This window comes from Zonotrichia albicollis, chromosome 5 (assembly GCF_047830755.1).
Source record: "Zonotrichia albicollis isolate bZonAlb1 chromosome 5, bZonAlb1.hap1, whole genome shotgun sequence".
NCBI lineage: Eukaryota > Metazoa > Chordata > Aves > Passeriformes > Passerellidae > Zonotrichia > Zonotrichia albicollis.
This window is the reverse complement of record NC_133823.1, coordinates 5816488-5832759: the sequence shown is the minus strand read 5'-3', so window position 1 is coordinate 5832759 and position 16272 is coordinate 5816488. Positions and strand designations below refer to the sequence as shown.

The 16272-nt window shown below is 44.3% G+C and overlaps 1 protein-coding gene across 6 annotated transcripts in view; it reads left to right on the top strand.

Annotated features, from left to right (window-relative positions):
* The window catches only part of SLC4A11 (solute carrier family 4 member 11), a 99242-nt gene that overhangs the window by 40515 nt on the left and 42455 nt on the right, over positions 1-16272 (top strand). For all 6 annotated transcript variants that reach the window (XM_074540573.1, XM_026798113.2, XM_014272904.3 and 3 more), the window contains exons 5-7: positions 3832-4063; positions 5323-5404; positions 14949-15072. In XM_074540573.1, coding sequence (XP_074396674.1) covers positions 3832-4063; positions 5323-5404; positions 14949-15072 — 438 coding nt within the window. The remainder of the gene's footprint in view (positions 1-3831; positions 4064-5322; positions 5405-14948; positions 15073-16272) is intronic.

Sequence of the window (16272 nt, the reverse complement as noted above, 5' to 3'; positions counted from 1 at the left end):
AGCATTTTAGTGTGCTGTGGAGCCACAAATACCAGAGAGCTTTAGCAGGGCTTGAGAAAAAGACACTTTTGCCAGTTTTTCCCTCCAGGGAGGATGAGTGGAAATTTTGTGCTTCAAATGCAAAGGAAATTGAGACCTGACTCACGGAGGAGATGGCTCCAAGTGTCTGGGAAGGGGGAATCACCAGCAGAGAAGTGAGAAGCTTTGTTTGGAGAAGTTTCCCTGCAGGTTGTCCCTGTCTCTGGTGGAAGCCTGTGGTTCTGGAAGGGCAGTTTGTGTCTCAGGCAATTTGCTATCTAGCATTTGGTGGGCAGGAATAAAGGCTCTTCACACAGATTGAGCTATTTAATCACCATCACAGAGTGGTTCTGAGGGAATTGGCCCAAAGGATCATGGCAGCAGCCCAGGCAGAGCTCTGCTCAGCAGAATGGGATTTTTTGGACACCAGAAAAAATGTGCTGGTGGCTCTAAGTGAAGGTGTCTCCCTCCTGAGCAGCCAGCCAAGAGAGAGCTTGCATTTTGAGCCTTGTTGATAAGTTAGAATGTGTGATTTTGGCCTGCCTGAAGTCAGGGCAGGCTTTTTCAGTGTTTTCCCCCTTTTTTGGCACAGCAGCCTCTGTTCTGTCATGGTGCAAGTGGAGCTTTGCAATCAAGGATGCCCAGAGCTGTTCAAATGGCTCTTGGGTAGCTGACTTGGGTTTCTTCCTAAGCAGTTTCCAGCATCAAATTTCCAGCATCAAGTTTCCTGGTGTGACTTGACTATCCAGCTAAAAATATTAGAGAGGGAGCCTTCATTAATCTGCCCTGAACCCAGTGGGGGTCCTGGCTGGAACAGTTGTGCCTGAGCTGTCTCTGAGGCTTTGCTGTGCCAGTGCTTCCAGTAATTTGATTTTGGTGTGTCTCAGGGAGTGATGGATTTCTCTCCTTTCATGGTGGCTGCTTGCCTTGTGATGTTTAATGTGCATAAAGCCTCTTTAAGCTCAGAGAGTAGATTTAGATTGGGTGTTGGAGATGCTCCCTTTTGAAGGTGGGGAGGCCCTGGCACAGGGTGCCCAGAGAAGCTGTGGCTGCCCCTGGATCCCTGGAAGTGCCCAAGGCCAGGTTGGACGGGGCTTTGGAGCACCCTGGGATAGTGAAGGTGTCCCTGCCCATGGCAGGGGTTTGAACTGGATGAGCTTTGAGTTCCCTTCCAGCCCAAACCATTCCATGACTCTATAATGCCTTCCCTAATCTTAGGAACTGATAATAATGCTAAATGGATGATAAATATGAGTCTTCCCCCTATTTCCTATAAAGGACCAACAGCAGGGAAATGAAACAGCTCTGGGGCATGGAAAGTTATTTTTCCAAGGCATTGCTTGAAGCCTGTGGCTCAGCTGGAGCTGAATCCTCCTGATTTGCAATGAGCTGCTGCTGGTGCTGTCAGGCACAGCTCAGTGCAGGATCAGGGTCGATTGAGATGATCTGGGGCCTTCCAGTGCCTGAAGGCAGCTACAAGAAAGTAGGGAAGAGATAACTTAAAATAGTCTGGAGTGACAGGACAAGGGAAAATGGCTTCAGACTGAAAGAGAGTAGGTTTAGACTGGATATTAGGAAAAAATTCTTTATCATGAAGATGGTGAGGCCCTGGCACAGCTTGCCCAGAGAAGCTGTGTCTGCCCCACCCTGGAAGTGTCCAAGGCCAGGTTGGATAGTGCTCTGAGCAACCTGGGACAGTGGAAAGTGTCCCTGCCCATGGCAAGGGATGGAACTGGATCATCTTTGAGGTCCTTTCAATCCAAACCATTCTGTGATTCTGTGGTCTGGGCAGATAACCCATATGAATGCCTTTGATTAATTTTTTGCTGTCCCTCACCTTTCTCCTTCTGCTATTCTCCTCCTGGTTGCTTCTCTGCAGAAGTTGGTGACACAAAGCCACCTTTGCTATTTTGAAAACTCATTATTACAGGTGTATGTTAATCTGCTCTCACTTTTGAGACAGACTCAGTGCTTGCACTTCTGAGGTGGAGTTGTAGCTGTGTCACCGTCTCCTCTCCTACGAGCAGATGGCTCCAAAGCCTTGGGGGTGGGAGCTGAAACGCTTCAGAGAATCCTCCCTCTCAAGGATGCTGTGGAAAGAGTGATTGATGCAAAGTAAAACAGTGCTAATTGCAATGGATGTGTACTGACAACTTGATAGTTGCTGTGATAATTACAGTAATTAGGGAGATGTTAGCATTTTTTTGCCTGTGTCTATAAATGGAAAAGGTAAGAGAGAATGTGCATGGAAGGAGAGGACCCATGAGGGATGGCCCTGCACCCTGGGGAAAATGTGGCATGGTCCTGGCTGTGGAGGCAGCTGGGGATCAGATTTGTAAAAGCAATTCAGAGCTTGGTTCTTCCTGAGCTTGAGGGGAACTGAGGGTTTCAATGTCTCTTGACAATCTGGTTCTCAGCATCACGAATTGAGCTTGGCAGCTTTCCCATGGGAAGGAAGATCCATAGAACAGCTCAGTTCACATTTCCTCACTCAGGCTGTTGGACAGGGCCAAGACTGCCAGCCCTCCTTGTCCAATGCTTGTGTGTGGATTTCCGAGGACTCTGCAATGGGAATTTGTAGTTTGATCACTCAATTAATCACCTTCCCACTGACAGGTACAGAAAGGAGTTGAGGTCTACATAATGCAGACAGGTAGAAAAATTATAAAAGAAAAGCCTCATAAAATCAGGCCTGCTCTGCTAAATTAATAGCTGGCCTGTCACTTCTAAATGCAGCTAAGTACTTTGCAAGTTCTCATGTGAAAACATCTTGAAAATGAGAGTTTGTTAACACAACAGTCTATTTCTAGGGTAGAAAACAAGTGCACCTATATAAACAATAAGCTCAGTCCCATAAGAAGATAGATAGACAATAAGCTCAGTCCCATCAGTGAAGATAATATGTAAACAATTCAAGAATAGAGCGATTTGATAGACAAATAGAATACCTTTTACTAACCAATAGAGTAATTAGCAAGAAAGCTATTAACCAGTTAAAGTTGCCCAGGAAGGCTGTAAAAACTGTATTAAATGAGTTGTGTGAATAAAGAATTAACTTTTCCTGCATGAAGAGACTGAGTTCTGACATACTGGGACTGTCTCTTCCATCTCAAAGCCAGTGAGTCTGGGACAGCAGAAAGAACCAGCAGAGAGCTGGGATAGTTTCAGCCTCTGCTGTCTTTTATTCATTATTGCTTTAAAGCTAAGTCTACAAAGGAAGAAAACTTCCATGGAAGTGAAAAGAACAGAAATTTAGCAAATGTCAGAAAAGTTGATGGGCTGGATGGCATTCCCCACCTTCCACTTCAGGCTCCCTAACTGGGAGCACTGGGAACAGATGGTTCCCAGTTTGAGGACAACTGGGTTGACTTAGCACTGGGATTCATACCGGTGATTTTTCATGCTGCTGAGCTCAGTGTCCATTTCTCCCAAATAACTTTCCCACTTTTTGTCAAACTTCCTGAATTACTTGAATCTAAAAAAGATTTAAAATGCTACCCTAAATATTTTTACTTTTAGACCAACTTATTCTAGGCTAAAAAAACCCAACCAACCACAAAAAAAACTTTTTTTAAAAAAAATTCTGCTTTCTATGTCAGGGTATAAATGGTACCTGTGGGCACACTGTTAGGATAAGCCTTGAAAATGCAAACCTTCCATGCATTAATGCATAAAATGCTTTTTCTTCTGTGATCTCCATGGCCAGTAGAATCTTTGGTTGTGTGCTAACCTCAGCAAAACTGCTTGTGAAGGACCCAAATTCTGCTTTGCTGGTTTTGTGTACAGCTGTCTCATGCTCTTTTCTCAACACAGTACCTGAAATTAAAGAATTTTGAGGAGGAGGTGAGAGCCCAGAGAGACCTGGATGGTTTCTTGGCCAGAGCCAGCATCATCCTGGATGAAACAGCCACGTCCTTGGACGATGTTCTCCGGGAGATGCTGAGACATTTCGCCGAGGATCCTGAGAACATGGAGCCCAGCTGCAACTTCGAAAAAATCATGAACACTTTATTCACAGATTCAGGGACCCCACGGGAAGGGAACGGTAATCAGCTCTTTGCTTTGCCTGCTGGGCTGCTCTTCATTTGCCATCCTGGCCATGGTGGGGTGTGCTGGGCAATCACTGTGTGGTCCCCAGGCTTGCACGTTGCATGTGACCCCATGGGTTAATTTTATTTTCCATGTCATTCAGACTGAAGGGCCTCATTTCTCCTGGGTTTTTGTGTTTTGGTGGAGTCTTACCCCTGTTTCATTAAGGTCATCCATTGTGGTGTTCTCTGGGGTGTCTTGTCTGCGTGGACCCTTTTAGTTTGCTTGTCCTCATCAGCAACAGCTCCTTTGCCTTGTGATTCTCCACCTGAATTCACACAGGCTGAGGAATTTTGCCTGCTTTGGATGAGTAACTGGGGAGGGTTGATCCTTTGTGTCACTCCCAGCCCATTGGAGGGAATTGGAGACACTTGATTTTCCTCCAGAAGCTCAACTGGGGCAGCCCTAGCCAAGGTTGTTGGCTTGGTATGACCTTAAGCTATCAACAAATGGTATCACCTTAAGCTATCAACAACTGGTGTCACCCTAAGTTATCAACAACTGGTATCACCTTAAGCTATCAAAAAAATGTTGTAGTGTAGTCTAAAAAATTACTGCCTTGTAGCCCAAGATGTGAAGAAGCTTAACTAAGCATTGTTTCTCTGTAGGCATCCTTGATGGTTCAGAGCCACCAGGAATGATTGCACTATCATATCCAGCGCACCTCAAATGTAACTGTCACAGCCTGAGTGAATTTGTTTAACAGATATGTCAAGTCCTGAGCATGTAGTAAGCATGTTCATGCTTTGGTTACTTCTTGCTACCTGTCTTTAGAGCTTCGCATTTGTAATCCTTTTAATTTAGGCTTTCTGCCAATAAAGAACAAAAAGTAAGTAGTGCTGTAAAATAGTGTGAGAGCAGTAGCTGGGAAGAGGGGGAGAGAGGGCAGGGGATTGGGAAGGTGGCATCCCTCCCAGTCCTGTCTGTGTGTGTGTGGTGGATAATGCTAATCTAATAACCCAGTACTGCAGTAGGATGATGTTGGGAGGAGAAAGCAGCTGCTTTTCTGAGCTGTGAATAGTTTAAGGACACAGTTCAAAAGCAGCAGGGCAAATGTTTCCATCTCTCTCTGTCAGCCCCCACCCCTGCATTAGTCCACTGGGCAGATAGGAATGCTTGGGATTAGTAGTCAGCTTCCATTTAGACAGAAATGTTATTTACAGCTGCAGAATAAATGAGGACAGCCTGTGATGTTTCCCTCTCTTCTCTTCCCAGTTCACCTTTTATCAGACACAATTCAAGGGGTCACAGCCACAGTCACGGGGGTGCAGTATCAGCAGTCCTGGCTCTGTATCATGTAAGTACCTGGCTTAGATGAGCAAAACCACTGACATCCAAACCTTTTCCTGCTGCTGGGAGGAGCAGAGGTTCAGAATGTGCCCTTTTGGGTTAAGATGGTGGTGCTTGTTCCATCCATCCTGTGGGATCTGTCTCTCTCTGGGCTGCTTCTCTTGGCAAACACATGCAGTAGGTGACCACAGCCCCTCCAGGGCATTCAGCTCTTGGATGTTATAGAAATCTGCTGTTAACAAGCTAAGAATGCTGAAAAAATGAGACAGAAAATGCTAATTACTGAGAAATGCTAATAAGGGGACAAGCAAACTGGTTCATGGACTGCTTTGCCTGCCAAAGTCTGGGAGCCTGGACCAAAAGATTTCTGAGGTCCTTTGATGGAACCATCCAAACTTTGTTGCTGAAAATTGAAGTCAGACATTCCACACTATTTAGACACTGATTACTTTGTCTGACAATTAATTTGGACGCTGATTAATTGTCAACACTGTTAAACATTGGAGGAGCAGGCCCTTAAGAACTCTGTCACCTGGGATTTATGAGATGTGGTGGCTTCACCCCAGCTTGCACTTGACCAGAACTGGGGTTTGAAGTCATTGTCTCCAAGTCAGGCCTGTGGGGTGAGCCAGGCTGTCCCTTCACAGGGGAAAAGCCAGAACCTGAGTCCCTGAGCCAGCCAAAGCTGTGCCTTTTTGACTCTTGCTTTATTCCTGTGCATTCTTAAAGTCAGAGTTGTCAAGAAATATGTTAATTCCCAGAGAAATGGCTGGGATATGTGGGATAGGTGCCTAAAGGCATGCACATATTTTAGCCTTAACAGCCAGTTTGCTGGGACAACTGTCACAATAGTTTTCCTTCTGCTTGCTCTTCTCTTGCCCTCTGCTTATGGCTGGGGAAAATGGAGAGAAATAGAGGATTAAAAAAAAAAACAATCAAAAAATAGACAACACAATCAACAAACAAGGAGAAATCTTCCCCTTGTTTTGAATCTCTTCTGAAAGAGAAGGATGTGATCTCCATGTGAAAAAGAAGTGATGGCATATCAGGGCATCAGAGAGCTGGATGATATTTTTTGCTTTTGGTGCTACTATTTTACACCTGGCACTTACAGAGCAGGACCACAATAAACAAAACTAATCTATAAAGTAAAATAGTGTCAACCAAGAGGACTTTTGGGCAGTTTTCTCCCCTTTGGATGCCATAGGAAGGGTAACAGCAGTAAGGATAAGGTGCTGCTGATGCAGAGGATGGAAGTTGCTCCTGTGGGGTGAGGAGGGTTTTGGGGAGTGTTGCCTTAACACCAAAGCATTTTAAAGGTCAGGATACAAATGCTGTGATTACATACATGAGACTGAAAAGGGTGGGTTCAGCCTCTTAGGAAAGTGAGCCAAAGCTTTAAATGCATCCATGTGAGTAATCCTGGCTTCCATGACAAGAGATGATTTAAAAAATAAGCTCAGAGCCTGAAGGTGTCTTGTGCAAAACTTTCCTTGTTTCTTCCTTTTGTTGCTCTGAAGAGGGAGAAGAAAGTGGTGGGAAAGCAATGATGAGTTATTAACCATAATTATCTAATTATTGCACTGTATTTCTGCTGGAGTTATTGTGCAACAGATTGTGAACCATATTTTTAGATCTTACATTTTTCTTGAAGTCAGATTGCAAAACAGCTTCCAAACCTCTGAAGTAAAAGGAATTTGTTGATGAAAAAATTTTCCATATGAGTGGGAAGAACCTTTAAGATATCTGCTATTCTTTATCCTTGAATTTGGTCTATACCCTTTGCTAAATTTTAAATTAGCACTTCTGGGTTGGTGCACATTAACCAACTTTTAATTCCTGGTGGATGAGATAAAATTGATATAATAAGATTATATTAATGAGGAGGAACAGCTCAGAGATAAGGTTTTGGTGGTGTTGCTTCTGCATAGATGATGAGAGGGAATATTAACATCTGAAATTAGTTAGGGGTGAGAAAGGAAGGAATTGTGTAGGATATTCACCGGGTTGTGCAGAGCCTGGCTGCAGAAGAACATTCCTAATGAAGACAAAAATGTGTTTCCCTCTCCTTTGTGCTGGAAAGAAGGCTCTTATTTCTTATCAGATTTATCCTCCCTGAAAAGAGCAGTGGGGAAAACCTGGGGTAGAGATAATCGTTCTGCTTCTGTTGGATTTGGTGCTTTCCTGATGGTTTCAGGTCTAGGGAAGCTCCAGCAAGGTCAGACATTCCATATGGAGCTGGGCTTCAGCCACAGGGCAGAACAAACCCTTGAGGAATTGAAGATCTCAAGGTTTCAATGTTCCTGTGAAGTCCAGAAAAACAACTGAATTCTGATTCACTGCAGGTCTTAGGGGTGGATTTGTCAGGAATGACGAAAACCTGATCTTGCTGAGGCCATACCAGGATGCATCAGCGTATGGAAAACTTGGGATTCTTCAGTTAAAATGAGAGCTGAGAGTATCAAAGCCTTTCATGCCCCAGGGTCCAGCTCTGGAAGAATGAAGTTTCTGTTTGTGTACATAGTCACTTCCTAACTAGAAAGCAAATCTTGAGAGTTATAGATGAGCTCCATCAGCCCAGGACAACATCTCATACCTTTGAAACCATGGACACAACTCTTTTTTACTCCTATTTCAGCATTTGCCAGAACAGGAACACCCAAACTGCCCAGAGATCTCATCTCTACTTCTCTGGGCTGTTGTTTCTTTGGACAACCTGGGATGAGGGATTTCTGTCCCAGACTGGGGAGTGCTGGACTGTTTTCCTCAGTTATTTAAGTGAGGAAGCTCAGCTGCTGGCAGGAGCTGCAGCATGGAATGATTAAAGCTCCCCTGAAGCACCCAGACCTGCCATGGTCCCAGCACAGAGGGATAAACTGGATGTTTTCCATGGGATAAATGGGCAAGAAGATCCAGTGGGAGCTGCTAGTTTTGGTGTTGCAGTTTTATGCCTCAAAAAGGCCAAGAAACCCCTCCCCTAGAAATCCCATGAAGAGTTGACTCTATCCCAAGCCAAGTCCTGTCACACCCCTCTCCTTCTTTAACTGCCTGACAAATGAAGATGAACATGCCTGATTTTTAATTTTTTTGCTCTTGGAGTGAAGGATATATGATTTTAAAATGGCTTAACTGGGTGCTGGTGGATTTTTCTCCCTCATGTCCTGCGAGGTAAAACATCATCTCAGTGGGTTGTGGAATAAATATCCCTGAGCTGATGGAACTCCCCAGGCATCCCAGCTTCCAGGCTGTGTTCTCCCTGCCAGCAGATTGATATAACTGCTGATTTACAGAGCTGAATCCTTAGAAAAATGTGAAATCAAGCTGCTCCATGGTCACGATGGAGTAGTTGTAGAGCCATTTCTGGCTGGATTGCTAAGGCACATGAACTGGGCATTAAAGTGATTTCCTAAAGCTCTTTTAACAGGCAGAGCAGAGGGAAAAAAGCCTCTCTGCAAGCAAAGAGTGGTTCAGTGGTTTGTGTGCTCTGTGTTGCTATAGAATTTCTGCCTTTGATGCAGCCTGTCATGGCAGTGACTCCTGTGGAGGAGTTTAACACAGAAAAACCCAGGTAGCCTCTCAAAAATAGGTATTGTGAGATGATATTGAATAACCAGCAAGGCTGCTGTTGAGATAATCAAAATTTGAGGAGTTAGATCCCAAATTTAATGTGTTGTGGTGAAAGATGTGACTCTCAACAGAACTAATGCCTGTCCATTTCATGTGTTTAAGGATTTTTCCAGACCCAGAGGTCTGTGGGTTTCTAGAAGAGTCACACTGTCTCTGATTTAGCTGTTGAATAGATTGCAAATAGAGATGCTTCACTTGCTGTCTCTTCCTCAGATTGTTCTTTTAAAGGGCAGAATGGGAAATTAAAACAGTTGGACTGCTTAAAACAAATATTTTCATTTAGAGGGATGATTACAAGATTTGGAGCCTTGTAAGCAAGAGCCTCTTCTCCAGAATTTACAACCATCATCTCTCAAGTGTTCTTTGGGCTCAGAGAACCATACAATTTTTTAAGGGCCTCTCCACCCTTTTTGATTTTTCCCAGATTATGCTGGAGAGCTGAAGCTTTTGCAGGTGCTGTTTTATGTAAAGAAAACATCAAATTCAACCTCTGCATTAGGAATTTGGGCCCTGAAGAAGAAAGATGGCTTGTTTTGCTACCTGCAGGGTCTGACCAGGGGTGAGAAGTCTCCCTATAGAATCAGGAAGGTTGGAAAAGTCCAATCCTTAATGCAGCACCACCGTGTTCACCTCCAAACCATGGCCCCAGTGTTGAGTTTGGGAGGTCCCCAGGACAAAGGAGGAATTGAGAATCTGAATCTTAGAAGGCTACATTATTATTATTATATTATGTTATATTATATTATATTATATTATATTATATTATATTATATTATATTATATTATATTATATTATATTATATTATATTATATTATATTATATTATATTATAGTGTAGTATTGTATAGTATTGTATAGTATTGTATAGTATTGTATAGTATTGTATAGTATATACTAAAACTATATTAAAGAAAGAGAAAGGATACAGACAGAAGTCTTAACAAGAATGATAATGAAAAACTCATGACTGACTCCTCAGAGTCTGACAGAGCTGATGGTGATTGGTCATTAATTAAAAGCAAATCACATGAAACCAATCAAACATGCACCTGTTGGTAAACAATCTCCAGCCACATTCCAAAGCAGCAAAACAGGGAGAAGCAAATGAGATAATATTCTTTTTTTTTTCTCTGAGCATTCTCATCTTCCCAGGAGAAGAAATGCTGGCAAAGGGATTTTTCAGAAAATATCACAGTGACAGCCCCAGTGCCACAGCCAACATCTGGCAAGGGTTCTTTGAATTCAGAGAACCAATTAATTTTCTTTTTAGGGCCTCTCCCTCCATGCTGGGCCATCCCAGGTGGTGCTGGAGAGCTCCTGCAGGTGCTGTGTGATGGAATAGAATTCTCAGTACTCACTGAGCTGGAGGAGATCCTTCCCCCTGGAGAGGATGAGTCTCCTGGAGCCCAGCAAGGTGCATTTCCCAGGCCAGAAGGACTCCCAGCCTGGAGTGGGGGTGTTGTGGCTGGGACCAGCCTGTGCCAAGCTCTGGGTGAGCTGCCTGGCCTGGCCACAGCTTCATTCCTCACTTGCAGATCCTGCTTTCTCCACGCTGGTGCCTGGAGCTGCTCAGCAAAGGAAGATTTATTGGCAGTGGTTGAGAACAAGAAGTGTCATTGTTGTTCTGTGTGGGGACAGGAAAAGGCTGGCTGGCTGATTACCTCTGCTGGGCACTTTTTCATACTGCAAGGGATAATTTGTTTCTGAATTAACTTCCTTTCTTGCCCTTTTAAAAGAGGGTTTCTGTTTCTCTTAGGTCTCCATAATTTGACCCTTTTTATGATTTGCTTGAGCAATGTGTTATTACTCTGATAACATCTTGGGTGTGGGGCAGGCCTGGGGCACGTGGGACTCGGTGGATCTGGGATTTTGGTGGAGCTCTGCCAGTTCTCACCATCCCAGTGCCACCCTCAGCACCACCAGAGGCAGAGAGGAGCACAGGGAAGCAGAATTTGTGCTATCATTTCAATGCCCTTTTTACAAGCTCAATTATTGGGGGATCAAGATAAAACTGCTGAGAACACAACCTGGCATCTCATTAAATCATAGTCCAGCATTTCCTGGGCTGACTAATACTGGGTGAAAATAGATTTTTTCAGCTTTCTGGCCAAACCAAGGGAGAATCAAATGTAGCTCAAGTCAAACCAAAAAGGAACTTGGAGGCTTTGACCAAACCAGACTTGATTTGGAGTCGGCTGAAAATGTCTTGCTATTTCTCAGTTTTTTGGGGCTATTTACCCTCCTGCATTTTTTTTTTTTAGTGGGAATTTAGGTTCTACTTTAAAAAAAAACTTGTTTCATGTTGAAAGTGACTTTCTTCTTGGCCTGAGCTGTGCTGACTTTTACCTGCAGTCTTGCTTGGCTTGGGATTTCTCCATGTAAACCAAGGAACTTTATTTTTTTGTGTCTTTTACAAATATTTGCACAATTCTAGTTGGGACTGCAGTTTTGGTTTGTATTGTATTTGTATGTGGATTCTGGAATTAAAACAAAAGTGGGAGCTGTAAGTGCTACACCAGGGAATAGGATTTGAGTCAGCTATATAATTGCTTAAATTTGAAGAAGAGCTTGAGCTGCTGAATGATGCATGGGCAGGAGTGACTTGGCCTTGAACTGGAAGTATTGAAACATCATTTTTCCCCAAATTTATGGATGTAACAGAGGGAGAGCAGACTGAGATGAGGCTGCGTTCTGCACTGTTCCTCCCTCCATGCAGCCAGGCTCAGGTACATCCCATCTTCTCTGTGGCACCTGTTTAAATCTGGTTTTAATCAGGTTTGTCCTCACTAAATCAACTCCAGCCTGATTTGCAAAGGTGTTATTGATCTAAATTATTTGTACATTGACCTAAGTGTTAGAAATTCTCAATTTTGCTGGTGTGATATTGGGATTTAGAGCCATGTGTCAGTGTCCATAGAGTTCTTTACAGAGGAGCTGGAGAAGACTCTCAGAAGTGTGAGAAACCTCAAACTCCAGCCCTCTGGATAAAACTATTTGAGATGAAAAGGGTTGATAATGACAGTGAATTTCTTGGTGTCTTGTCAATGTCAGTTCCACTGTGTGAAATCTTTCAATGCTGTCGATCCTCTTTCCCCAGCTTGAGAAAACAGTGAACTCCTGACTTAGGGAAACACAAATTTTTGGTGGCTGCCATGAAAATGATCTTTGATGTGAGAGAGACCCAATAGCAAAGCTCAGTTTTTTACAGTCCAGTTTTCCCTCTGTACCTACCCAGGAAGCTCTTGAGCTGAAGTGGGATTTGGCGCTGCTGGCAGGACTCCTGTCCCTGCAAAACACAGCTCTGGAGACAGTTCATGGAGATGAAACATAACCCTGTCACTCCAGGGAGAAAGAAAACTCCAGAACTTGTGGCTTGCTTTGTTATTGCACTGTATAATAGGCTTTTCCAGATTGCTTTGTACTTGAGTGGTTTCTTGCTTGGTCAGGTCATGCCTGGTGCACATGGCAGGGAAGGAAAGGTGAGTGGGAATTGTTGGTATTGAATTTATTAACCCTTGGCTCCTCCAAGGGTTAATAAATTGTTGATACAGCCCTGTGAGCCACAGGTGCTGATACCTGCTGCTGCTGGCCATGGCTGGGATAGAAATTATGTCCAAAATGCCCAGCAAAGCTTCATTTCTAAAACAGATTAATTGATGAGCTTGATGCCTCAGGTTTTGGTTTTTATATTTTTCAGATTCTGTGCTGCTTTAGTGTGTGGGTCTGGGCTTTATATGAGGGGATGGTGAGCTCTGTGCACAGAGCAGGGAGACAAAACAATTCCTGCTCCAGCTGGGCACCAAGGACAAATGATCCAAATCTCAGGCCCAAAATTACAAACAACATGGGCTGAAGAGAGAAAAACAATCAGGATGGGACTGCATGGGCTAAAGCTGGAATTGGACAACTCCAAGATGCAAATGGAGCAGAACTTATAAAAGTGAGAGACCCCATGACCAGTTGTCCATTTTGTGACCATTTTGGTTCATCTTGGGTGCAGCCCTGGCTGGGCTCTTGTGCTGCCCAAGGTAGATCCATTGAGGTCTTTTAATAAATCCTTACTTTATTGTTTAGCTCTAACCTCTGTTCTGGGTAAGCCTTCACAAGGCATCAAGCTCAGCAGCTGAGGTGTGCAAATGCTGAGAGCTGAGCTCAGAATTAATGTTAATGCTTTCAGTAATCATTCACTGCTGGTGACCAGGTGGGTGAAGGTGGCAGAACTGAAGGTGTTGGGCCACTTGAAGGTTCTCCAGTTGGTCCAAAGCCCGGAGTTCATGTCCCCTCTGGCTTGTTGAGCTGTAACACAAGGAGACTTGTCTACAGTCCAGCCACAGCTGGATTGCAACCAGGGGCTTGGCTTTGGTTGTGAAAACAAGTGTTGCTTGCACTCTATCTTCAATTACTTCAAAAGATATTTATTCCTCACCTTAGGACCTGCCTTGATCTTTCTCTCTTGCAAAGCTGATTCAAGTACAAAAAGAACAAGAGGCTGTGGTGAAGGGAAGTTAGGAAATAAATGAACCAGTGTCATCTTTCTCATGCCCTGTATTGTTCTAATTAAGCTGTTTGCTTGCTCTCAGACAAGTGTCTGTATGAGATTAATTTGTAGAAGCAGGCTGCTTCCAGTTTGAGATCAGGAAGTCAAACTCAGTAAGAAAATACTTGATGGTGTGATTTTTAATTTTTTTTAAATGCAAATATTGAAGAACTTGATAGAAAATCTGACGTAGTCCAGACCAGGACATCTCCAGCTGAAGATCTTGTTAATGGAACAGCCCTCAGGGTGCATGGGGGTGAGAATACATCTCAAAAACAAAGAAACAAGATGGATTATGGAAGAGAAATTAGAGAAATAAATATTCCTGTTGGAGGGCTGTATTAGGTGCTTGTTAGATGAACAAAAGGGAGCAAGCAGCTGAAATAACTTTGAACCAGGTAAAAGGAGGGGAGTAGGAGGCAGGAAAACACTTCCGTACCTCTTCCAGGTGTCTGTAGGCAAACCCTGTGTGCATTTTCCACCAGTGGTTTACAGAAGGGTTGGGAAGTGGTTGGTGGCTTTAAAGGGAACAGGAGAGCTGAATGCCAGGCTGACATTACTCACTTGCTACCCCTGAAGCAAACCCCAAAATTTTCCAGCAGGCAAAGTGGCAGCTAAACAGGTCCCAGCTCTGGTTAAATATCCTGAGGTGGAGACAAACCTGATCTTTCACAGCCTCTGGAGATGATCCCTGTGTTTATTCCACACAACTTTCTTTGTTAGTCTTGGTTCTGGAAGTCAAACATCCATCCCAGCCCCTGGATCACAGCCAAGGATTTCCCTCCAAGCACTAATCCCATCTCTGTGGTTCTTGAGCAGGGAGGTCAGCCTGGTTTCTTTAACACTTGGGAGCCAGAAAGTGGAAAACAACAGCTGGGAGCAAATGGGGAAAGCCATTACAACAGAGAGATCTGCCTGAGGCAGAAGTGGGAGTACATTGGCTTGGCATTTTGCCTTAGTGTTTCCAGAAGCACCTTGGGAGATCAGGTGAAATGAAATGTAATCTGCTTTCCAATAATGCAGGTGGTTTTTCATAAGAGGCTTTTTTTTTTTGTGTGTGTGTGTGTAGACACTTCTGTAGCTCTGCAGGTACTCAGTGTGTTGTGCTCTCTGTCATTTGTTTTTTTGGCTGTTAAAAAGCAGCTGGAGGAAAAGGCAGAATACACCTTGAAATCTTGAAAAGTATTTCCCATCAAAACATAGATGTCAAATTGTACAAAAGGGAGCAGAATTGGGCTGATAGTAACTAAGTTTAAGACTTCAGATGTCTTCAACCAACATCATAATGTGTTTCTCAAAGGTGAAATGTGTTTTTATACCTTGTGCACCAGGGGAGATCATGCCTGGAGTTGTGGGGCCCAGTCTGACAATCCCCTTTTCCCCACAGTTGCACTATAAAGTCCCTTCAGCGACGTCACGTTTGCATCAGCCGCCTGGAGAGGCCTCAGAACTGGGGGGAGAACTCCTGTGAAGTCAGATTTGTCATACTGGTCCTGGCTCCTCCCAAAATGGTGAGTTTTGCTCTTCTTGCTCCATAATTTCAGCAGTTTCTCCTGAGTTTGTTGTTCCTTGGGCTCCTCCGAGGGTTAATAAATGTTTTTAAACATTTATTGGTTTGTTTTTAAAACACAAGGGGATGTGAAAAGGCCTGAGGTCTTCTCAGCAGCTGTCAAGATGATTTGTGCTGTTGGTGAGGGGTGGATTGGTGGGCTGTGTCCTTGTCTCATGGCCTGTATCCTGATGGGGAGGAGAACACTCTGTGGTCCCCATAAACACCTGGGATGCCCTTAACACTCCCTGGATTCCCCTCTCCAGCTGGAGCTGCTATTTTTAGAAGTAAGAAATGCAGTTCCTTGCTAAAGCCAAGCTTTTGAAAGGCCCTTGTGAGCCTACAGCTGGTGCCCCAGGGCAAAGGTCTGGGTTGTTTCCCAACAAACTTCCCTGATGGGGCTGACATTTACTCTGCACGTGTGGCTGCAGCAGCTGGAGGTGATGTAGCCAAGAGGAAGATGATTCTTTTTTGAGCTCTGTTGCAGTGAGGGTGAGACTTTCTGGGAGCTGTGGTGCTTTTAAGGCCAGCCTGTCCCTGAGGCTCCTTGGGTTCAGAGCTTTTAGCACCTGAAACAGCAAGGTTAAAGCTTGCTCAAGTTCAGGTTCTTTGGTGTTGACAAGAATGGCACAGTAGAACACTTTTACTGCAATCAGAATATCCTGAGTTGGAAGGGACCCACAAGGATCATCCAAGTCTGACTCTGATATCATGGGGTGCATCAAGGTTAATTGGGGATCACCATCCTGTCTTCCTAGAAAGCCCTGGCCTGACCAAGGTGGTTCTTGCAGCTGATGGCTGAGTGGTTCAAAGCTCAAGACCTTTTCACACTCCAGCTGGCTGTTTACACCTTGGGGCTGCTGGGTCTGTGCTCCTGGGAGGTGCTGGAGAGGTTGAGGACCTTTCCTGGGACAGGATGTGTCCTGATTCAATTTCCTGCTCTTCAATGCTATCTGTGTGACCTTGGCACCTGCTGCTCTGGCCTGTCTCCTCCCCCCTTCACCACCACCCACATTTAAATGGGAATCCTGGTGTTTCCTTCTTTCCCAGGATTTCTGGCAGGTCTTTCCCAACTTGCTTTTGGCATGGACCTCGAAGCCAACAGGCTGAAAACATATTGATGTTCCTTGTGCAAAGCAGGAGGGAGAACACCTGGAGCTGT